At 41.9% G+C, this 24,830-nt stretch overlaps 1 protein-coding gene across 2 annotated transcripts in view; it reads left to right on the top strand.

Moving 5' to 3' along the window:
• Positions 1–24,830, top strand: part of HS1BP3 (HCLS1 binding protein 3) — a 54,640-nt gene that overhangs the window by 4,595 nt on the left and 25,215 nt on the right. The window contains exons 1-4 of one of the 2 annotated variants that reach the window (XM_067294345.1): positions 2,549–2,731; positions 3,282–3,447; positions 12,244–12,451; positions 14,750–14,972. In XM_067294345.1, coding sequence (XP_067150446.1) covers positions 2,679–2,731; positions 3,282–3,447; positions 12,244–12,451; positions 14,750–14,972 — 650 coding nt within the window. In that variant the 5' untranslated portion in view covers positions 2,549–2,678. Of the gene's footprint in view, positions 1–2,548; positions 2,732–3,281; positions 3,448–12,243; positions 12,452–14,749; positions 14,973–24,830 lie in introns of those variants that run through there. The other variant, XM_067294344.1, reaches the window with a different exon arrangement.

Here is a 24,830-nt window from a genome sequence, read left to right as displayed (position 1 = left end):
TAGCTGGATTCTCTCACTACTGTAGAAAATTGAAGTGGTAACCATGCAGCTCAATACAAGAATATTATTATGCTGATTAAGGTTTCTAATTTAAAAAAACAAAACAAAACTATGTCTTAAATGTGCACTAGAAATACAGTCTATATTTAATAGTATCATTTATTTGGCTTTCTTGTACCTGTGAGACGTGATCCTTTTTCTAATAAATTTTTAGTTTGGTAGGTAGAAGTATGCCATTGAATTTGAATTCTAAGAGGTCACTTTGCCACTTTCATGTTTGCTTGGAGATGTTGCTCTCTGTCTAATCCTTTCACTCTCAAGTCTAAAATTTTTTTTGGGGAAAAAAATCCTATTTTTAACCCAGACTTTGGCTACTTATATTGTGTTGGTGCAGGTAGCAGCATTTTGGAAGGTCTGGTGCTTGAAAGCCAGCTTGCAGTACAGGACCCAACTCAAAGCAGATATAAGTCGGTGAAACCTCGCAGGAGTATGATGAGCTGCACCAGTCTGTGCCATATAAGGTTTTGGCCTATCCATGTTTAACAGAGTGCTTGTCTTTACTGATAAAGCAAATGCACTCCTAACCATTCCTTTTTCTCTCTTGCTTCCTTTCCCCTGCTGCAACCCAAACAACACTGTTTTGCAGTTCTCAAAATTGTTGCATGCTGGGCTGCCTGTAGAGACCTGTGAATCTCTTGTGTGTGGGGCAGAGAAGCAGGAGTGCAAGGGTTGATGTGAAGACCGGAAAGTATTGCGTACTGCACTGTTTAAGGTACTTTGCTTTTCAGACCTTTGCTCCTCATTATAATGGAGCACCGCAGAAGAACAGCAAAGCGATATGCAGTGGGCATTGCACTGCTCATGTGAGGATGGCCGGTGATTAAAATACTGCAGTGGGAAGTGGGATGGTCAAGTTCAGTCTCTCGCTCCTTCAGTGTGACTGTGGGCAAGCTGGTTTAGGGCACAGTGGGGTGTAATTGAAAGATAGCCAAAACCAGAGGCAGTATAATTGTATCAGCGTGGTGCCCTGCCTGAACTGATAGGCTCATAAAAAGGGGTGAAACCATTCTGCTCAGGTGCAGCCTGGAGTTGCAGCGTTTGTCCTGCTTTTGGGACCAAGACAGTATTTCTGTGCAGGATTGTGCTTTGTGTTATTTTTTTTAGCTTGAGCGTCTGTACAGTGTCCATTGCATGGAGTAGGCATCATGACTGTACCCGCAGTTCCCACCTGTAAAGCAGAAGTAGCACTAAGAGTGCTCAGGTAAATACACTAAGGTCTATGAGGCGTTTGGTAGTGTGGTCAGTACTTATGGTAGGTAGATTAGGTAGCGGACAATTGTTTAAATTATTTTATTCTCTTTCCTTATGGACAGGATATTAAATCCAATCCTGTATCAAGCCACCAACGTGTATGGTGGCTTAAACAAGAACGGGAAGAATGGTTTTTGACTCAGCACTGTCAGTCTCCTTTTCCTCCATGCACAGGACTGGAGACACTGCAGATGTTCTTGGATGCAGGGTGCAATGCTGGTGTGAAATGGAGCATTTTTTCTGTCTGGAACTGTGACTGTTCCTATTTCCTTTTGAAGTAGTAATAATTTCAACTAGATTTCAGTAGATAATTTGAACTTCACTTGAATATTGTTTCAACTGAATATTGAAGGTGTCAAGAATCATCCCGATTAAGTTTTGAGGAAGTCTTTAGTTTGGCTTTACTATTTTTTTCATCTTGCCTATCCAGTTCACTTCCAACCTCCATCCAGCACTACTCCAGAGATCACAGGGAGCCTTTGAATATTTGAGTATTTGATGTTGGAGAAGGAACTCCTTGGAAAGAACAAGAATCTCACTTCTGGTACTTAAAATAAAGGAAGAGCAATTGCTTGTTTGAAGCATGCTAAGTGGAGTAGTATCCAGTTCTTCTGCAAGCCCAAACTCTGAGTTCCCACCGAGGGTGATAGAATAGCTTTGCCACATGGCAGCCAAGCTTTTGTCTTCATTTCCCCAAAGTTAGGGCTGTTTTACAGGAGCAAAGTAAAGCTCAGTAGCAGTAACCTTGTTGAATTATCCTCTGAGATGAGACATGGATGGTTCTAACTGTTGGCAACTCTCTGAGGTTAATGTTGTGATTCTTTGTTTACTTTGGGAAACCACAGGTAGTATTGTTTTCAGGGGTATTTTCAATGGGAAAGCTGATATACTTTAGTTAGCATACCTTTTCTGCTTTTTAGCAGCAAGATGAAGTTTTACAGTCAAGGCTGGAAGGCAGCTCAAAGAGATCATATAGTCCATTAACCTGCTCAAGTGGCCCAAGTCAAACAGATTTAGGGCCATCCTGGTAGGTGTTTATCTCATTATCCCTAAGGGCCTCCACAGATTGAAACTGTCTGGTTGGCCCAGCAGCCTGCACCGGTGTCTTCCTCTCTTTGCATTTGAAGTTTTTTCTAGTTCCCTGGTTGGCTCTTACAAACCTCAAGTTGTCCCTACCTCCAAGCTGGCTCCTTTCTCCGCTCCTTGCTATTCTCTCTGCCATTCCTGCAGATTTCTTACGACGAAGGAGAGATCAGTGGCGTGAACTGTAGTGAACAGAGCTTTGCTTCATAGAAAGCCATTGAGAGAGATTATTGTGATCTTCTAGTCTACCCTGCTGGGTAGTACAGAATCCTGAACTCTCGCGAATGAATTCCTCCTTTCTTCAAGAAAACCACCCCTTTTTCTGCTCCTGGAGATGGTGAGTTCATGGCATTCTGTCCACCATAGACACAGTTTTGTCCACAGTGGCAGATGCTTTGGAACAGATTATAAGACACAGGCCAAGTCCTTTCCCTTGTTTTATCTTCGTGACCGCCAGCCCTTAGTTCCACTTCCGATGCCTCGGTACCTTTGAAAACATCATCACCAACAAAAGTCTCAGAGCGAGCTTATTTTTGGAGCAGCCATTTTTAAGCCCCTGATTAAAACTGGATTAAGTCTGTTTTTCAGTCTTGATGGCTGAAGTGGATAAGACTTGTAAAATATATGCTTAAACTGAATGTATTCATTGAGACTATAAATGTGCAAAAGCAATACATATTATTTCTTTCATATTGTGGAGGGTGATGTCTGTGCAAACTTGTATCCTCACAGAACAGGAACAGTATCAGGGGTAGGGTCTGTCCGGTGTCCTGTTGAAATGGGAGTCTTTGCGTTGACTTTCTGGAGTTTTGAATTGGATACTCCGAGAGGGTCAGTTAAAAGTCTTTGTGTCAGTGCCTGAACTTTGCATGTCCTTTCCTCCCTAGGCAAATTCAGAATACTCACACGGGGCTGGATTTGTCGGTGCCAGAACACCAGGAAATCCGTGGGAAGATGATGTCTGGCCACGTAGAATATCACATTGTCGTCGTTACCCGACTGGCTGCCTTCAAATCAGCAAAGCACAAGCCTGAGGATGTGGTTCAATTTATGGTAAATGTTTAATCAGTGCTTGTGTTAGAGATCAGGGTTTTTTTCTCTTTCTTAATCAGCTTTGATTATTTTGGTCCTGATGTAACAGATACTTTGTCATCAGCCTCCCTGTTTCAAGGTCCTTGATAGGACAATGCAATCTGTACCATTCCTGCAGTAGCAATATTATACAACTATTAATTGAACTTTTCATTTCAGGAGCTCAAAGCAGCATTGACTGTTTGTTATTGCCTTTGAGGCTTTTTGCATTATGGGTGCAATAAATAGAAACCAATTAAGGTTTTTAGAAGTCCTGCTAGAAAATTAGTTTCTCTAATATGTGTATAAGTAGTAGGACTTGGTACATAAACACGAAACGTGAAATAAATATATAATAGTTTTACTTGAATGGAAAGAAAGTCACGTGGGGTAATAAAAAGAATTAACCTTGCAGTAAATTCATGTGTGAGGCTTGATGTGGTTATTAAACTCATTAATAAGAGTGTTCTACAAGTAAGTGTCCCTGTAAAATATGAGTGAATTGGATTATCTTTTTCATGATACCTGCAGACTAAATGTTTGAAAATGTGGTGCATGAGATTCATTTCACCTGGTTTAAGTCATCTATAGCATGTATGCATCCATTTGAGCTGTCTCACCCTGGACTGTCTTGCATTGATGGGAAGAGGTGCATTCAGAGTGCATTTCATTGATCTGCTTTAGATGTGTGCTCTAGGCTGGAGCTGAATCATTCCCTAGAAGTGCCTTTCTCTGCTGCTGACTGTAAAGGGACTCTAAGGTGCTGGACCATCCTGTACACTGTGAGCTTCTACACTTGTCAGATGTTTTGGTGATAACTGTTATGTTGGAGTGATGAGTGTGGTTACCTGGTAGACCACAGGCTGCTAGCCCTAGTGTAACTCCCAGTCACTAAGATGTAGTTCATAAGCACATATGTAAACAGCCTGATTTGCCAGTAAAGCAACATCTGTCAATCTTGTGAAGAGATGGTCTCCATCCTTGGAGATATTCAAAAGCCATATGGGCACAATCCTGGGCAACATGCTCTAGGTGACCCTGCTTGAGCAGAGAGGTTGGACTAGATGATCTCCAGAGGTCCCTTCCAACCTCAACCATTCTGTGATTCTGTGATGCACAACGAGGAGAGAATCTCTGACATTTTTTGTGCTCCTCAGGCTATAGCTTTATGGCAACAATGCTGGCATAAGAGGCTGTCTTGTTCATCCCCTTGTTCCAGACTGCTTGTTCTTCCCACAGTACTTCCTTCTTTGTGCCCATGCTAGTTGTCATGTGGCCATTCTGTAAAGTGAGCTGAGGAACTGGTCCTGGCTAAAAAAGGGCATTTAAGGGTTTGCTGCTTGTTTTGATTTTTATCTGTTTCTTGAGTCTGCATGTTGCGCAGCCGTGTTAGTTTGCACTGGCACAGGGGATGGGCCAGAGATGGGCAGTTGAGTAGGGAATGTGGAATCACTTTCTTTTGCAGCCCTGCTTGCTTATGTTATGCAACATTTCCATGCAGCTCTGTGGAAGAGAGAACCCAACTGAAAAACAGGTACTTAACTGGCTTACTGTCATCTAACAGAAAAAATAGGTAAAATCATCTCTTCTATAAAGAGGGAAAAGAGATTTCCTACTGTGGCCCGCCTGCGTGCTGAGGCTGTCCATTCCCATGTCTATTTTATCTGTGTAAGGAGATTTTCTGCATTTAATTGCTCTTTTCAAGTGAAATGAACTTTTCTGATTTCTTTTCTGGTCAGACCTCCTGACATTTCACTCTTCCTGAAGAAGCAAATTGTGCTGTAGTCTGACAGGAATAACATTTGTCTCATCAGATATGTTTTGTTCAGCTGACTAAGTCTGATATGCTAAATAGTTTTGGTGTATGAGAGTAATTTAAAACTCTGAACTCAGAGGTTGGAGGATGGATGCTTTGCATCAGTTCATTCCACTGAGTCTTTTCTATATGTATTACTGGGAGGAATGGAGAGGTTCACCTGTCCTAATTTATCTCTGTAAGATGGATATTTTAATCTAAGTCTGCCACTACTTTTATGGTCAATGGGAAGAAAGGGAATGAGGTGACTCATCCTTTGAAAATGCCTCTCTTCTTTGACGGTAAAGGGAGCACCAGTCTGAATTTTAGACAGCTGGGGTGGGGGGGGGCTTCAACTCCAGACTAAAATGCTTAAGGCTCAATCGAGTTGCACAAAGCTAGCTGTCTAGGCTATCTGAGGTGCCCTGGGGTTTTCCACCTAGCTTTCAGAAGGTTGTGGGTGTCCTACAGGTCCTGTGTGATATCTGCCTGCCCCACGCAAGTGCGTTGGATACCCCAAGGCATCTCAAATGATGTCAGATGCCTGTGTTTAGGCAGATCAATCTGGTCTCTGCAATTAGAAGCCTGTGTCTGCTGCAGATGTCTAAGCTCCCATCCCAGTCAGTGCAGTGCTGTTGAGAAGGATGTAGCTGAGCAGCTACAGTGTGGGGGAATTCAGTTTGCTAGATGTGGATGTCTGATATCATTTGAGAAGCCCTAAGTTATCCCAGATGCCTGCACAGGCCTAGCAAATAAGGCACAGGACATAAAGACACTGGCACCATTCTGGAAGAGAACGAGGTGAGATACCCTATGCCATCCTATATACCTCTACGTGCATGTGTTTAGGCAGCTGAATCCCCCAGGTGCCTATTTTGGGGTTAAATCTGACTATAATGAGAGCTGAGATACCTAATGTGTAAGTAGACACGTACGTTTAGGCGGCTGTCTTAACCTGGAGATAAATCCCCACCCTGTGACTACGTGAGGTGAATTTCGCCCATTGCGCTTAGTGTCTGACTTTACGTCGTGTCCCCACTGTGCTGCATGTGGCAGCAGCCCGAACAAGCAGTGAGACCTTCCCCAAAGGGTTTGCTGGGTAAGTATAAGAGAACAAGGCAACGGGAGGAATACCAGAGAGGGATGAGGTAACATTGGCAGCAGGACTAAAATGTGAAATTTGTGCAGGAAAGGTGAGTGAGTGAGATGAGACATCTGAAGGAGGCAAAAGAAGCCCCACTATGGATGTTCTGCCTTCCCAAGCATGTGAACAGAGTGGGAGAGGGCGTGTTTTTTGCTACTGTTGAAACTATAAAATCTGGGAGGTCGGAGGAGGGAGTCAGTGTCACACTGCTGAGATAACAGGTAGGTTAGAGGTGATTGGTAGGTAGGGTAGGATTTTCATTGGCTCTGTGCAGGAGAATCTGATTTTGGTGGCCTCAGGAACCAGATATATGTCTTTTGGGAGTCTCTGCTTTTCTTTTTCTTCCTCCTGCTTTCCCTCTTTCTCTACCAGAAACATTAGCTAAACTCATTTTCCATACCTAGCTGCTCTTTCCCCTGCTACCAGTTGAAGTCGCTGCCTGCCGCACTCTCGTGCCCTAGGTGGCAGCTGTGAAGCTGGCTTTCTGCATGCTCAGCTGTGAGCGACTGCCAGCAGTATTTATTGCTCAAAGAGCTTTTCTGTGTCCCCTAGAAAAAGATGATGAGTGAAACAGGGACATCCTCTAAGCTAGCTCTGATCTCTGGGCTGCCATTTAGACCACACTGGAACAAGATATGTTAAGGGCCTATGACCAAAACTAGATGAACAGCAAAAACAGATTTCACACCTGACTTGTGGAATTACTAGCCTTTACTGTGGGTTTGAGCAATACAGTGATCCTTATTCCACAGCCATAACGGGACTATGCAAAATCAGTATCATAGCATTTACAGTTGAAGTATTTGAGGCATCGACAGAAGAAGAAAATCACCATGATGACCTTCAGATCTAAATTCTTAGAAACTGGAGGGATTTTTTAATTAAAAAATGTCATTTGTAAAATACAGCAGGTGGGCTGTAGAACTGTTTAACCTTGAGGTTATATTTGATAAATTAAAGGAAAACTCAGCTGTGTTTCTTTCAAAGGTCAGAATCCTCTTGCCCTATTGAAACAGTGGAATTGATTTTATCTTTCATACTGGATTAGAGTTACCATTACAAGGTAACATTTAATTATTGCCTGTAGATCTGCCATTTTCTTTGAGAGAGAAAAAAAAAAGGCTTTGTTTATCTTAAATGCATTTCTTCTAGTCACACCTCATGTTTTTAGTAATTAACTTTTCTCTCTTCCCAGCCTTATTAACAATCCACCCATCCTATAGTGCCTTCTCTATGTGTGCCCAATATAATTACTTGTTTTTTTTAAAGTTACATTTGTTAATCAAGCTTTTTCTTTCTCAAAACTGGACAACTACTACTGCTGTTTGACAGTCACAGCAAATTTTTAGGGAGGGTTTACTATGAACCTTTCTTTCTCTCATAAAATTAGGGAGTGTATGTATGTGGCTGCATATACATCTAAGTTTTGATCATTGAATGTTTGCATATGTTTGCCTTCTTTCTTTGGGCCTCAAAATCTGTCTGTGAGTTGGGGTTGCTATTTCCTGGCTGTACAGGTGAAGATAAATTCCTTTTCGTGCCGACCATCCTGTCCTGTACAGGGAGAATAGTCTGTGATGTGAAGGGGGGGAAAAAAAATTCCTGCTCAATGTAGCAGTTGGTTCAGGAGCCGCTAAGAGTTCATGTTAATTAAAAAGAAGTATTAGAGTGTTTGCTCTTCTGCTGGGCAAAACAGGTGGGGAGAACAGCATGTGGTCATGTAATTAAAGTCTACCATAATACATCCCCACAAGGTCACCAAGGAACATTAATTCTGGTAGGGCTTAACTGGGGCGTGTACAAGTGAAAGCTTGGTTCACATTCTCTGTGAGAAGGGATGCTTTTTATTCCTGTGTCCAAAGCTTGGTAGTTGTTTTTAAAGGATAATGCTGCTGTAGCTCCATTTTCTGATGGTGTTAAGAAGTTAAGAAAACCACAATAGCCATCTGTATTTCATGAAATACTATAAAATGAAGAGCACTCTCCACTACTGTGCATTGGCTGGCCAAAGGGGTTGAGTTAGCTTTATCTGAGTCCCCCACTTAATTGAACTCCTTGCTGTAAATAAAAAGCATATGAAGACAAGTTTGAGGTCAGAAATGGGGCACTGAATGGAGGCATTAAATCCCGTTAATGCTGAGTGGGATCAAATTCTCTTATGCACGTTTGAGAGTCCCAGGTTCATATCCTACAGGCATTTTGGTGTGTGTACTTTATTCATGGGGCTTTCATGAAAAAGGATGCAAGGCACATGTATGAGATCTGAGGGATTAACAGCAAACTTCAAGCTTTCACTTTGAACTTCCTGGTGGTTTTCTTAACCTTCTAGCTATTTTTGATCATATTGAACTTACTTATCTTTTCCTACTACAAAAAACCTTCAACCCATCCCTGACTCTCTTTCAATTCCATATTGAATGTTAATTGTTAAAGGCAAATAAGGTCTTGACCTGGCAAATACACACATGCTTTGCTGTATTTGCATGATTAATTCTTTTGAAGTTAAGTAGATGGGGCCTTTGATATTGTGACTTGACAGAACTCCCTTGAAGTCAGTATGCTCAGGCTGACTTGCAGCAGGTGGGGATTTAGCTCAATAGTATTCATGCGAGTTCAGTTAGAGGCATGGGGAGGTGTGAATAATTACAGGATCAAGACCTAGAGGAATTACAGGTAGCATAAGAAAAAAAATTGAATATTAATAAAATGGGATTTTATTTACTTAATAGGACTGATAAAATGTTTTTTTAGAGCAGCAGGGTTGGTTTTTTTCAGCCTGTGGTCTTGGGCCATAGAATCCACAGATTGTTTTCAAAGGATTGTAAATAGTAACCAGAAAAGCAAGGTTTAATTTGCTACGTGCTGATCTGTCTTTCTCCTGGAAAATTGTTAGAGGGCATCAAATTGGAAGTGTCGAAAATTGTCACAGTAGCGCAGTGCTTAATGACTGGAAAGAAGTGAGAATGCTCTGGAGGAGGAGTGGGATAGGACCCAAGAAAATGCACTCTCTGGGACCTGGCTGGCTCTCTGAAGGCCGCTGCAGTGCCTCTGTGTTGCTTCCTTGAAATGGGAAGAGCCCAGTGCATCCAGACTGAGGAACCTGGATTCAACCAGCCTTATTAGCTTGGTTTTGGTACTGGTAATGCAGCAAAAATGGCAGTAGCGCTGCTGAGCAAAGGGGAAGAGAAGCCAGTGGCATCCGGGGGCTGAGGCATAGGGACAGCAGGCAAGCAGCTGGACCCAGCAAGGGTTTGCTCCAGCCAGCTTGGGGCTTAGGTAAGAGGGGAATGGCTTGGTCTGGAGGATTAATATCTCCAGTGGTAGGTTATCCCAGCAGAGGGCATCCCCGCACAGTTGGAAATTAGTTTGCATGGTGTGTCGCAGGGTTTTGCGTAGCGTATTAGTATGATTGGGATATAGTATTAGCACACTTTTTATGCTGTACGGTGTGTTATGGGTGGTGGTTGTTGTTCAAAGCCCACACAGATTCACAATGACTCAATTAGTGATAGGATGTGAGGGTGTGCATTTACTTTAGATTCAATGGTTTAATTGGACGTAAATTGAGACTTATGAATATTTGGCAGCATTTGATAGAGGAGGAATGAAAATTAAGAGGGAAAAGAAGTAAGTTTGTATGTCTCTGTTCAGCATTCCTTTTTGACTATTTTAAAGCTGTTTTGGCATAGTCTTGCTGATTGGCTGCTGACTTGTAATGCTTTCAGACATTAAGTTGTTATTTATTATTGCAATTAATTACACATTAAACATTTTTTGCAAATCAGACTTGATTATTTTTCTGGGCAGAGGGTAATATTGCTTATTCTTTTGAAAAAAAAGCAAGTAGATTCCTCACTACCCTTACAGTTGTGCTCGCTCAGTGTGTCTGGAAGGGGCTCTGGTATCATGGTTCGTGGTGCTATTGGGACCTAGCAAACTAGAAATGTATAGCAGTTCTGAAATTTCAGGATTGCTTTCCTCCGTCTTGTGGGCTTCTCAAAAGGAAGATTGTCTTATTCTGGGAATATCTCTTTATTTCCATCACTTTGGTGCTTGGCTGTTGAATTGCATTTCAGATGCTGCCTGCAGAGCACAGTGTTGCTTACATTTGCCTGTGTTGCTCACAGGAGGCAAGTCTAAAATTCTTGTTCATTCCCCTGTCAACTTGGGTTTGTTTCTGTGCTTCAGATCTTTCTGATAGAGCTGCTTACTGTTCTTTATGGCTATGTCTAGTTTAGTAAACTAGTCTAGGTGTGCATTTTAATGTCAGGACCTGTTCTTTGGCCTGGAGGCCAGTTAGCACAGTCTGGCTGCATCCATACTATTAAACTCTCTTACCATCCACAAGTGGCAGTACCCAAGCTGGCTACTGAGAGGTGTCTGCACCAGCCTAAATCCTGGACTGAAAAGTTACTTAGAAGAGTGCTAGTTGCCTAGAGGCAAAACAGTGCCAGGGACTATCAGGTTCCAGTAGACACTATCAAATTCCAGTGCTTGGAAATATGCCCTGACACTGTTTAGCTTGCTAGTATAGATGTAGCTTATGCATTCTAGATTAATTTGTTTCCCCCTCTGTTTCTGTGCTTTTGGTTCGGTTGACTTTCTTTTATGACTGTGTTGGTGGAAGTGTTCTGCCTTCTTCTGTCCCAAGATCTGGTGCTTGAGTCTATCTTGTGTGTTGTAGTGTTAATTAAGAGTCACTCCACTGAAGTTCACCAACACATGTTACAGGACAGGGGTTGTACCATAGTGAAAGATCTGTCTCAAGCACTCTAAAACACTATTTTTTTTTGTTGTTTAAATAAACACAGAGATCAAAAAACACATTAATAGATTTGAGGGCTGTAAGGGGTCGTGATGAATATAGCCTGTGTATAATACTGTGGTCACAGAGCATGACAGTCACTCTCCATTATGCCTGTAATGTCAATTAGAGATAGTGGGTTTTTTGTGTTTTTTTTCTTCTTTTTTTTTTTTTCTTAAGGTGTCCAGCCTGGAATTCAAAACTTAATGTGGCATAGACTCCACCTCATTTCTAGCCAGTGTTGCCATGGTTATTGCTTTCCCTGTAGTATCTTGGGCCACATTTTTTCTCAGACTTCCCATATTTGTCTGAAAAAGGAATTGCTCTATTCACTGCTGCCATCTTCTCCCTGTATAAGAACCTGTAGGCCACGGCCAAATTGTTGTTTGTTTGTTGTCATTTTTGTTGTTTTTTTTCTCTTCCCCCTCATGGGTAAACTGAAGAGTCAGGGGTCACTTGAGGTCTGTGTCCTGGTTTCTGTATTAGGTGCTACGCAGGACAGCAAATGTGCCCATTGTTCAGGCCTTAAGAGCCGGAAGTGCACGGCAGCCCACCAAGGCTGAGAAATCTACCTTCTGGCACAGTGGTGAAAAGATTCCTGCTGCTTTCTCAATCACATATCTACTTGGCTAGGCTTCTCTTCCCCTCACGTCTTTTGGAGCTAGGCATCAAATAGTTCATTTTTATTGGACAAGAATTTTTGCTGTCAGAGAGAAGTATCTGGAGCTCTGATCTTCCCTGTATTTTATTAGCTGGTGACTTGGACAAATGGACTGTAGGTATCTGGCAATGAAATTCTATTTCATTAGAGGAGCGGATCTTAATAACTGAATTAGAAAACAGGCAACAATACTTGGAGATGGACTGTGTAGATAACAGGCTTTTACCAGGCCATATGTAAAGCTCTTTGGTAATGCGTGTTTTTCCAGTTCAGTGTCTAGGGTTAATGCTTCGCAGTGCTTAAACTGCTGCTTGATGCCTGTGTCTTCCCCTTGCCTGTAAAGAAACTTACCTAGGCAGTGTATTTCATTGCAGGTTTCCAAGAAGTACAGCGAGATAGAAGAGCTTTACCACAGGCTGGCAGCACGATATCCACAGGCTTCTCTTCCACTCTTACCTAGAAAAGTTCTCTTCGTGGGGGAATCTGACATTTGTGAGCGAAGAGCAATGTTCAATGATATAATGAAATCCATCTCGAAAGATGAGGATCTAGCAACAAGTCCTGAGTTACTGGAATTCTTAGGTAACTAAAAGATGTGAGTGTCCCCTCTCCCTTGAGCATGCTTAATAAAAGCATTGTTAAATTCTTGATGCAGGTAGTAAAAAACTAGAGAATGCCAGAATAAAGGCTGTCATTAGAAACAGTCCCTTGTGCATCTGCACAGTCATGGTTGTCAGTATTTTCCCATCCTCCTCAGAGGGCACATGCCTCATTCAGAAGCATCAGTGCCGTGATGCTTGCTTTGAAGGTATCCACCCCACCATCTCTAATTTCTATTAGGCATATAGCTACGCTGTGATTTGGAACACCCAAGTTTAGAAGTCTAAATAATCATCTATCATCAGTGGAGAGATGAACCCTAAATGGACAGTGCAGGAGCTCCCTTAGTGAACAGCTGTTCTGTGTTTGCTTGGTTTTTTTCTTCCTAATAAGATTGCTAGGCATTGCTGAAGAGGGTCCTGAAGCAGATTTTGGACCCAGAAAAAGATTTGAATAACAGACTGATGCTTTACTAATTAAACCCATTCTCTGGCCTCTTATCCTCTTTTTTTCCTTGGCCTCATGTCCAGCTCTTGTTGCATCTTCTAATGATTGTGATAGTTTATTTCTTTGTGTTCCTTGGGCATATCAGGGAGTCACTGAATGAGTGAAACAGATAGGCTCTCTGCTCTTAATTCAGCCGAGAACTGTCAAGCAGGGAATACTCCAGCCTGGCACTGTGCGGGATTTTCAGCACAGTGTTAGTTTTAAGGAGGTGAAGTTGCAAGGTGCTAGCAAGTCACCATGTGCGAAAGTGTCGAGTGCGGCCATACTAGAAGTTTTGTGAAACTGGCAAGGGTACATCCCTTTGACCAAAGCCTTGTCAGACATGAGGCTCACAGTTCAGAGCGGCTTCCTAAAGTCTGAAGGTGGGCAGAATTGCATAACACAAGCAAAAAGATTTTGCCGAATAAAGATAGAGAGTTTGTTGGGTTTTTTTCTTCCCCCTCACAGCATTCTCTTGAAAATAGACCCCTTAAACAGAAAATTCAGAAATTGTCTTGCTTAACCTTTTCTGTATATGGTGTAGATGTCTACAGTTGAATTAGTCTGGACTGTCTGCATAGTCAGTGGACAAACTGGGTACAAATAATGTGACCTGTTCATGAAAATCTGCCATAGAGTAATATGAATCTCGCCCTATAAACCAGGTGGGATTCATCTCACTTAATTACATATGAAAATACATACACTGTAGATCCTCAAGCTAGTTGTGTAGACTTTCCTTACAGATACGGGAGATGTAGTCAATATATTCAGGGGTGTTTATGGAGAATTCATGTTGTAAAATGTAGGTGTCTACATGAGGATAAGATATGAAGTGTCTTAATCTCCACTGCGTAACCTGATCAGCACTCCATGCCTATAAGGGAGCGTAGGCTCACTTGCTCAGTGTAGATGCCCACACTTAGTGAATTCCACCCTAGATGACTAGGCAGATGCAGACATGTAAAACTGTGTGAGATGAGTCTCCCACACAGTGATACCTTAAGATGAAACCATGAATTTTATCTGTCATGGTTTTCACTAGCCTATTTTTAGCTAGTCTTATCATTTTAAATTGCTTTCCTAAACATCCAGAGACACCAAAGCAAGGAATGGTTCTGTGTTCCTTATTCTGCTGGGCTTTGCATATAGCAAGTGTAGTAAGAAGACTTAGTCAAAGTAAATCTTTTCAGCTTGCTCCAAAGTTGATGGATCTTGCATACTGAAGAGAGTTAAAACGTCAGGCTTCATTTGTGAGTGTATATTGAAGAGCTGCCATGGAAACTGCTTTTCATGCTGTCCAGAGCTGTACTTTTAGCTCAAATGAATTAAATCAGTAATGAAAGGTGGATTTTATCTCAGCTACCTGTATAAAGTTAGATACCTACATCTAAGTGTAGTATTTAGGCCCTCTCTGTAGCCAGTGGAGAGAAACAGGCACTTCTAGAGGGAAGTACTCATCTTTGGGTGAGTAACCATCTGGAAATTCTGTTGTTTCCATTGACTATAGAAGGAATGCAAATAAGCAGTTCAGACATATGCTGCTCTGTTTTAGATAAAGTTCATTTCCTCTATCTTTCTCTACTTAAATACTTCAAATTAGCAAACAAATCAGACATACAATGACGCATCAGTGGATGGAAGGGACAGTCAGGAACATTGAATGAGTTTCACAAAAGCTGATCGTATAGTTTATTCCCCCCAAAGAATAATCGGGAACAGGTGCAAGATATTAAGTAAAACGTGGCTGTTATTCTGTGTGCTCAGTTTTGCGTCCATGATTGTATTTTGCAGGAACAAAATCTACTAGTGTCATTGACTTCAAGAGTAAAAACATTCCTGATGACAAGGAGAAAGAAGATGAAGAAAGTGAGGCATTGGATTTCTTCAAAGAGGAGAAGACACCTGACTTAATCTCACAGCTTGCATCAGCGGAAAATGCCAAAAAGGGGCAGAAAAAAGAAGAGGAAGAGGAGGAAGAAGAGGAAGAAGTTTTAGACCCTCTTGGTATAATCAGGTATGGCTGACAGTGCCTTTGTTATTTAGGTTTTAGCTTGTTTTTCTAAATAAACAAGACTGTTCCTTGTCACTGTCCCCTCATCCTGACACTTTCAAACAAAAACCAATTTCACTAAATTTCACAGAGGAGGAAGGACCTCCAATACTATGTTCCTATCCAGTTCATGAAGGAGGTATCTTGGTAGAGGAAAGAGACTTCATAGCAACTCTTTAGGGCATTCATCAGGAAATCCAAAGAGAGGAGCACTGTGAATGTCTCAATAGTCTCAGCTGCAGTATGCGCTTTGCTAGAGACTGAAGGATCCAGTCACAAAACATAAAGCCACTAGGCTTCATTGGATCTGCTGCTCTGGAAGCACACCAGTGTGTGCGCAGTGTCTGAAACTGCTTCTGAGTTAGCTTGCATCTAGAAGGAGGTGAGGTTAAAGCAGCGTAAAGACCAGATGAACAACATTTCAATTATGACATCCACATGTAGCCTTTCCTTTTCTTCTTCCTGTATCTGAAGAGATGACATGCCAGATGCCTTTAAGGCATAAGCAATAATAGTTTAAGAACCAAAATAATTGAATCAAACCTTGGTGAAGTTGGTGTCTGGCTTTGCTCACCTGTCCAATAGTTCTCAGACAATTATTTTCTTCACTTCCTGCCGGAATTTGCCAGTTCGCCAAACCACTTCTAAGTACTGAAGCCTGGAAACAAACTTTCTCAGTGGCTGGGATTGTGAGTAATGACTACACTTTTTTAGGGTCCTAGGCTTAAATGACCAAATAAAACAGGCTTAACTGTTCCTGATCTTCAGCAAGCACTGACTGACTCAGTTGAATTGGTTGTCACCAGCCACTACTGATTTATTTATTTATTTATTTTGTCTTGGACGCCTTCAGTGCTTTTAACATGCTCCTTCATAGTAATAGCCAGTAACTGATAGTAACAAGCCAGAACCCTCTCTTGGAGTTTGCCACTTACCTTGAATCACTTCCGGAGTGATCATTCACTCAAGGTTGTTTCTAAGCCTGAGTCTCCCACACTAAAGTTGGGTCAACCTAGAATGATTAATACTGGAAGCACCATTTGAACTTTGTTTATGCTATTATAATCACATATAATTGTTGACTTCCAGATATCGTTTTTTTTACTTAAGGTATTTCATCCTTTCCATGTCACCAGAAAACTTTAAATATTATTCTTTTGACAAAGCATGTGCTTAATTACTCAACATCAAAATTATTCCTGTGTTGAAGAAGAATTTTAAAAAATTAAGTAACTATTTACAATGAGAAGATAGATAAAGCAGTACTTCCCGCAAAGTGGTCCTTAGTTGGTAAGCTTACAAGAGAAACTGTCCTTTTTTGGATAGGAAAATGATCTATTGGGTTAGAAAATGCAGTGTTGTATTTTCCCACTTACAACAAGTATAAGCTGTAAAGAATTTGCCATGCCAAAGAAAGCAAGAAGTTTGCTTTTCTGCTTTGCACAGTTTGACATAGCATATGAAAGTCTGATTATTTTGGTCTTTTAATGCATTGAAGGATGAAAAGATCTGGTATTTAATCCTCATTTAGTTTATTGCTTCCATTCCTTCTGAGAACACAATTCATACTGAATCAGAATAGTCTGGTTTAAATAAGAAAAAATAGAGTCTTTACTGATACAGAGTTGCAGTCTGATGTGATACAGTCAGATTTTTTCTTCCACTCTAAACCCATGTTTGGCTATGTATTTTAAAAAATACAATGTATTTATAATATTTTTGTAAATCTCACATGTACAGTGTTGAGGCAGAAATGTGAAAGTGGAAATGGGAATTCTGAACCTGATTTTACATTGTCTCTATCATCTCTATCTATATTCATCTAATTCACCCTACTTTCGTGGAAGATATTTGCAATTCCCATCAATGGAGACTGAATAGGACTTAAACATTGTATCCCAGCTTTTTGCTATCTAGTAATAGGTGTTCAGGTAAGAGGCCAAAGATAGGAGCCTAGCTGTTGGTGGATGGGCATCTCTGGGGTGACCATTTTAGGGTGTCTTCCATGCCCATTAAAGTCGTGGGTGCTGACATGTAAGCTCCCTCTTTAGAACAGGACTGACAGATTCAGTGCTTCAGACACGCTTGAAAGTAGTTTGGGATGGGGATGAATAAAAAGGAGTTGCCGCAGGCTAAAGAAAGATGTTTAGTAGTAAATTCCTCTCTAATGCATAGGACCAGGTGTTCCAAGGGTTAGTAGTGTAGCACTCTTTTAAAAAGGTCATTTGGCTAGAGAAAAACAACAACAACAAAAAACCCTTCCACAACCCTTTTTCTCTGTGAAAAACATTTGAAAAGATGTAAAGTCAGCACTGAAACAAGCCAGTCCATTCCAAGCAGCATCAGTGTCTAAGGTGTTTTGAGCAGCAGAGCTCTGACCTAAATTGAATCATGTGTTTGGCAGAATCTTACAGGATTTTTTTCCTTTTGGATGAGGATGAAGACTGCTCCAGTAGCACAGGCCTCCATATGTTGTCAGCACACCTCATCTGGTAACAACTTTTTCTCCTGGGCCAAAAGATGGTGATTTGGATTTGGCCCAGCACTGTCACAGTGCTGCTGAACCACCAGATATAAGTCAAATGTATTGGTTTTAGGAGTAGAATGCTAAACTAGGGTCTTTTTTGTCTTGCTGGTGATCATCCAGGTGGAAGCTCATGATGGCCTGGTGCCTTCTGCCTGGAGGAGATATCCCAGTTGTTCTGATTCCCTTCTTCACATTCAAGGCTATGTCTGAGTTGCTTTTGCATGTCTGGTGGGTGCCTCGCCAGTTCTGTGCTCTTTGGCTTTTGTGGGTATAAATGAAGGTCTGCAAACCCACTGTGTTTCTCTGCTACATGATTCTTATGCTCGAAAGCTTGTTTTCTGTATTTGCAGAGTGATCTTGAGCCATGTCTGAGATTCTTAGCAACAGAAAGGGTTGTTTGTTTGTTTGTTTGTCCCTTGCCCAAATCAGGGACACTTCCAAAGTCACAATATATGTTTGTGATGAACTTTTAAGCTCCCCTGCCTATGTGGGTTGTTTTGTTTTATTTTGTTTTTTTTTGTTTTGTTTTTTGCTTCTCCAAGACATGGTCCTGCCCAGAGTGGAGGGTGCTCAAAATTAGGTCTGTGGGGTGCAGTGATGTAATTCAACTTCAGTATGATTTCTGGGGGTGAGCTTTCTCCTTGTCTCTCACTCCCCATCTTGATAGTTTGGAGTATTGTTATTCTGATGTATTGTTATTCTGATGTACTGTCACCAGTTGCTCTGCAATTTTTCCTGGACATCTGTAGAAATCCTTTCAGCTCTGGACAGAATATACAACTGCTGTAGGAACAATCACTCCTAACACTGAGTAACCTGGTCCTTTGACATCAGCTATGCAATGGAGAATGAATGTAGTATGCTCCTTATTGTAGCAGTGGCACATTTTTAGCTCTGTTTCGTTTTTCTTTGCAGTGTAAGTGTACAGTTACTTGTAAGTTGCAAGGCTCTCTTAGTCAAAGGGGGTTTTTTTGTTTGTTTGTTTTTGAACAGTTGGCATCTCCTCTTTTTCTGGTGAGCCAGAGTCCTTTGAATATCCCTTTGCTAAAAAGTTATAATTCCTTTATGGTGGGAAATCAGTTACATATTTCACCCCACAACACAGGAAAAACATTAGGTATATTGATTCATTTTTTCTCCCCTATTGTACTCCTTAAAGCGAATGCAATATACTGCTGTTTATCAGTCTTTTTAAATCCATGTATCTTAACATTTGCAGATACGTGTTTTTAAGTACCCACCAGGCTACCACAGCACTTTAACAATATACCTGGGTTTTTAGAGGCGCAGTGTCTTTTAATGGCTGCCTCTTAAAGGACTTCCCTGGCAAATTATAAAATATTACAGTGTGGCTAGTCACAATTACAAGGAGTTCTCCAACTGGAATACCCTTAAGGATGAAAGAAGCAAGAGTAGTAGATCCAAAAGAGGCTAACCCACTGAAGGGAAAGGCATCAAAGACAGCCACAAGATAGAGGAGCTATTTTGTCCATAGCCAGGATATTCTTGATGATACTACCAAAAATTCTGCAGCGGAAAAAGGTGTAGTTTGGCAGTAGTTTGAGAAAAGATCTGCATGGAGTGAGGAGAGACGTGTTAAACAAGGTTCTTGAGTGGTATCAGTGCTAGTACACTAACCAGTGCCAGGGCGCATTCTCTGAGGCCAACCAGGCACTATGTGGCCATGTCTAGACCAGTACGTTCCCCTGTCCTCCAGATTAGGTTTGCTGCATCCAGACTGCCCACTGGAACTGGCTGCTGGCCTGTGCTGGCTCCTGGGCTGTGGTTAGGATGATTTAGGAGAAGACTGGCTGGCCTGTCCCAGGAGAGCACCAGCGGCTGTTCTAACAGCTGATCTGTAGAACTAAGCTCCTGTGCTCAGGCCCAGGGTATGAAATAATTGCTAAAATAAATAGTATAGCTAGAGCCCTTCTGTCCACAGGGGCATTCTTTCTCCCTACCACCATGTTTGCTCTCTGTCTGTCCTCAGAGGTCTTTAGGGTTTTACTTTCTGTAGGGAATTCAGACAACCAGATGTGGATGTTTTTCGTTGTTTTTGCTGGTGGTAGGAAGAATGTTTGAGCATGACCAAGTATAACTTTCTAGCTCTGACTCTTATAACAACTTGACTGAAAAACATATCACAGTAACTGAATGAGCTGGGTTTCGTCTCTTCCCTCTGTGGATGAACTATGCAGTTTTCTCATTTGTAGGCTGAAGCCAGGGTCTTCAGCATCTCTCTTCTCTCACTTGGTATGTTAAACCAACTGAATTTAGTACTTGTAATCAGTTTACTCCAATAAACCTCAGGTACCAGCTTCTCTGAACAAAGCAGCATTGATTTTGCAAAAGGAATATGAGTACCTAATGGGTTAAAACATGCAGCAGCCCTCTGCATGCGTTTTTTTAGCTATGATTAAATTTTGAGGTAATTTGCGTTCACCAGCTTGAGAGAACCCACCTTTTCCTGTGCTTCCCTGCATCCATCAGCTCTTAGCACCCATCATAGCAGCTTCTCTACACACACGGTTCCCTCCCTTCGGTCCTTTTTCCTTTGCTGCCCTAAATCTTTTTAGTGACTGCATATCCACCCTCAGTTCCCCCCCCCCTTTTTTTTTTCTTTTCCTGTAAAACTGTACAGAGCGAAGAGGTGGGTATTCCCCAGGCAAGAGCTTTTCTGTCTCCTCATGGATCCTTGACAGTTCTTGCCTCCGCTCTGTACCTTTGCTATTGTTTCAGCGGATTTCCCCTCATGGCTTATCCTCATCCAATTTTGCGCACGTGGGTAGATTGAAGCTTTGCATCTATTGTGGATAAACACAAATGCAGCTAACTCCTAACAACGGTTAGGAAAGGATGAGGCCAGTGAGAGCAGACCTCTTGGGGGCCTGCTGCCAGAAGTATTTTTAAAAGCTGTGTAGCTAGTTGTTGCTGAGGTCATGATCAACCATTCTTGGTGCCAAAGGTTTGCCATTGCTGGGTTTAGTCGTTGAGGAGATTAATAAAGGACTCGGGGCCCCTTCTGGCTGCAAAGCGGGTGATTGCTCTGAGTAACAGAGTGGTGGGGAGGGAGTAGTCAGCCAGTCCTGGCCTTGCCGGAGCCCTACAGAGCCAGGCAGACTGCAGGAGGAGGTATGTCGGGACACGAACCAGTGGTTAGTTCTGGGTAGCTATCCACCGGACAACTGGTCTGGAGCAAACTTGTCAAAATGTGTGTTCAGCAGTGTGCCTTCTGGTCTTTGGTCAGCAGAGTTGTTACTCCTGAGCTGTCACTTCCACTCCTCAGGCATCCTCCTGCTCTTCAGTCACTCATAAATTCACAGCTCTCGGTCTGGCCAGGTAAGCACATGGCTTCTGCTCTGAATCCGGTAGGATTCATGTACAGCAGCAGAAACACTTACCTATCTGTCCTGATCAGATGAGAAAGGGTGGAGGTGCCAAAATAGCAAAGAAGAGAGAAGCTCCAGGTTATATTTTCTTTAAAGAATTTCAATACTTAAAACAATGAACAAGGGGGGAAAAAAAGAAAGAGCCTTGTTTTCCTAGCATGCTGTTTTAAGGCACTCTGTGCATCCATGCTCACAGCTGTGAGGCCTTCAGAGATTTAAACAGGCAGATCTTTATTTTCTGTCAGTTGTTGAGTCACAGTTTTAGGTTGCAAGGCATGCTTGACTGTCGCTTCTGCCAAGTGACACAAATATTTGTCGCAATTCCAGTCCAGCTGCTGTCAGATTGGCAACTTGTGAAACCCCAGTAAACCACCCTGTTGGTCTTCCACTGAAACATTTCTGGTAGTTGAAACTTTTTCTAAAAGCCAAGGGCATAGTCTCTTGTAGTGTTCTTCTCCATCAAAGAGAGGAAAAAGAAGAAAATGCAAATAAAAGTCTGCATTACCCATCCAATTAAAGGATGAACCTTGCTTACTTTCCACAGGAGTGTCTGCTGTCAGCCTTTTTTAGAGGCAACCTTCTAGCCTCTCCTTGGAGATGTCCTAACCTAGTGGATAGGAAATAAAGAAGGACAGCAGGGATACGCTCTCTGCAGGAATTCAGTCCCTCTAGTTTGTCTGTCCTGAACTTTGTTTGTATTTATGGATGCCTTGTGAGTGTTCATCTCCCATACACAGATCCCGCAGGCTTTCCTTTTCCCTCTGTCTGCAGTCCCATTGCCTTAACGCATCTTCCCACATGCTTCTTTACTGTCCCTCCACAGATGGAAGGTTGAAGGTAATTAAAAGCAAACAGTGGAAAATGAAACCATGTTGAGCTAATGAATCTCACAGCATCGTCCGTAGTTGTCTGGTATTGTCTCTTCTGAGTGATTGCTCTGGGGTCTGGCAGGATATTTTCCTTGGGAGGGCTTTGCCGAGGCCTGGGTGACTCAAGGTGATGGAATTGAGAACCTTTGCTAGCTGTGCTTTCCAACCAGGGGTATTGGGATGGATGTGAGAAGAACTCAGCCTTCTTCTCTCTTTTCTGTCCTTTGGTAGTTGCCAACTTAATGTACATGCACTCAAGAAAACTTGGAATTTTCTGGAACTCCTGGGCTTCTGGCTGAAGTGTCCAGGTTACATACATATATGCTCCTTCAGGAGACCATATTTGACAGGTGAATGCAAACAAAACAAAACAAAAAAAACCCTACGGCTATATCCGCTTCCAGCAATCAGCTAGAACTGTAACTGGTGAATCAGAGCTAGGGTGCTCAGACCGACAGACAGGTTTGGAGAGGAGTGGATGCCCTGTGATAACTTAGAGATGCGAAATTGGCTGCTCCCTTTGTTTTCTTTCATTTTGGACCTAGTCACTTCCGTGACCCAAGGAAAACTTGTGAGAATCACTTTCTCCCTCATACCAGCATTGTCCTTATCTGCTTTCCTATTTCCTGATCTAGTGTTGGATTTCTGGTCCTAAAAGATTATGCAGTCATTATTTCCCCCATTATTTACCTTGAAGCAATTGCCTTGCTTAAACTTCAGTTGTGAGTTCCTTTCATGCCTGGCTTGAGTGATTCCAGTACGTACACAGCTGCAACCTGAGGATCCTCTGGGAAGGAATTTAAGTAATTATTTTAATGTGCTTCATTTTCTTTCTGATTAGAACACTGAATATATTTTAATCAGGTTTATGAATAGTGATTTTGTGTTTATACCATCATTCTAAACCCAAAGGATTGTGAATAACTCTGTGTAGTGCTATAGCTATGTATGCCATCCAGCAGTGTTTTCATGCAGAACCCAAACATAACTACACCTAGGGTAAAATGCAGGAAAGACTTCATAGCTTAATGCAACACCTCATTACAGCATCAGACGGTAAGTGAAGAATGTGTAATTCAATTGGTAACACACAGATAATTGCACCAATGTAAATTTAAATACCCAGTTTGGAATTTGACCAGCTCAGTGAAGTAGAGTCTGCTTTTGAGAAAAATGTTGTGGGATTTTTAATGGACCTGCTTCATTGTTTGCAATATATTAAAGCAATAAAACTTGCCACACACTTTTCTGTATATAGAAGAATTGGAAAGCCAAGTAATGTCAGGGAAGTGGAATGAAATAACATTGCCACTAGCTGGCACCAGTTTTCAAATAATTCCCATAGTCCTTTAAGTGAACTCTCTGCTTTTGATTTTCCCATCCTGTTCAACAGCAATGTGCGGTTATTTGTAGCGATGTAGAACTAAACAGTGGTGAAGGCATGCAGAAGCTGCCATGAGGCATTCTGCAGGCACATTAAGTAAGTCCTTAGCTAACCGAGACAGATACATAGGAAGCAGCCGATTCTTAATGGGTACAGGATAAATTTACAACTACACAGAATCAAAAGTTTCTTTTTTTTTTTTTTTTTTCTCCTCCTGCTTTGGAAAAGGGTTGAGCATGAGGTAACTGGGCAGATTTAAACATGCTTTGTTTCATGGACTTTAGAATAATAGGATGACTCAAGTCCTTAATTAGAATGAAAAAGCATTACCTCATCGATTAGCCTGCTCCTTTCACCAAGGCATGGGGAAATCTTTAGTCAGTAGACCCAAAGAACTGTTTGTAGATGAGACAGACTGCTAATGAGGGACGGATTTAGAGCTGCCCTGTTTTTTTTCCTGTTCACTATGTTTAACAGAATTGTTTGCTCTAGAAGAAGCTGTCTGTGGGGGTGAATGTGTGCTCAGTTTAAATCAAGATGGGAGACTTGCTTTTCCTTTCATCTGATGCTGTCAAGTTCCCAACTTAGCAGACTTATTAAAGCCGTTGTTGCCTTTTCCCCATAGACCTGCTGCAGAAGTTTCTGTCTTGGTTTCAAAAGATCAAAGAATTAGCTTTTGGAAAACTGTTTTTGGAAATGAACTATATAACCTTGCCAAAAATGCATGAATTGTCCATTGTAACTGTGGGCTGGTACTAATTAACACACCTGGGGAGGATCAGATCCCCTTGCTACCGCCCCTTGCAGCAATTAGCTGGATCTGGGAAGGTCTAAAGTGCCAGCAGCAGGAGGATTGTTCTGAAGGACAGACATAAAGCTGGGATTCAGCAGATCTTGATGCTGCTCTTGAATTCTCACAAAGGTTGCATTTTGGGTACAGTGTTTAGAAGCTAGATCTCTCTGCTATCTCTTTGGTAAAAGGAATAAAACAGATTTCATAAGTCTGCCTGTGGAAAAGTTCGCTTTTGCTTAGAGATCTGAGGTCTTGTAGGGGAAGATCTATTAGAAATGTGACATTGAGATCGTTGTTAATGACACTTGTCCTTGAAGTTAAAGAAATGCTTTCTATCACCTTCCATAGGTTTTGGACAAGGCTCCAAAGCTTTCTTTTCATATTGCCTGAGATACCTGACATCAACATGTTCTGTCCAGGTCAGAAGGGGTAAGATTTATCATCACAGTGAACTGTGCAGCTGTGGAAGATGATTTGGCTGTGGCTTAACTAGTAAATAAAACTGGACAGGAACTGTAGTCTTGCTGTCTGCCAACTAGGATGATGTAGTTCCTGACCATACTGCTAAACCCTTTTGCTCCCCAGGACAAGCTGACCACATCCAAAGTGGAAAAGGCCCTGAGCTTGTACTGATTCCTAAACTATGTCCAGGCATCGTTTGGGAAAGCAATAATTAGCCTGGGCCAAATACATGCCAGGAAGCATGCTAACAGCTCGCAAGAAGGTCCCTGTGGGCAAGTATCTAAGTTGAGGCCCTGACCATATTTATCTGCAAGTAGAGATGGTGGGCTTTCCATTGTGAACAAAACAGCCTGAAGAAGGAGCACATTTAGGAGTCAGGATTGGGCCCTGTAACAAGG

This window comes from Apteryx mantelli, chromosome 3 (assembly GCF_036417845.1).
Source record: "Apteryx mantelli isolate bAptMan1 chromosome 3, bAptMan1.hap1, whole genome shotgun sequence".
In the NCBI taxonomy this organism is placed as follows: Eukaryota; Metazoa; Chordata; class Aves; order Apterygiformes; family Apterygidae; genus Apteryx; species Apteryx mantelli.
Note: the sequence above shows the minus strand (reverse complement) of the source record. Positions and strands in the feature narration are given on the sequence as shown.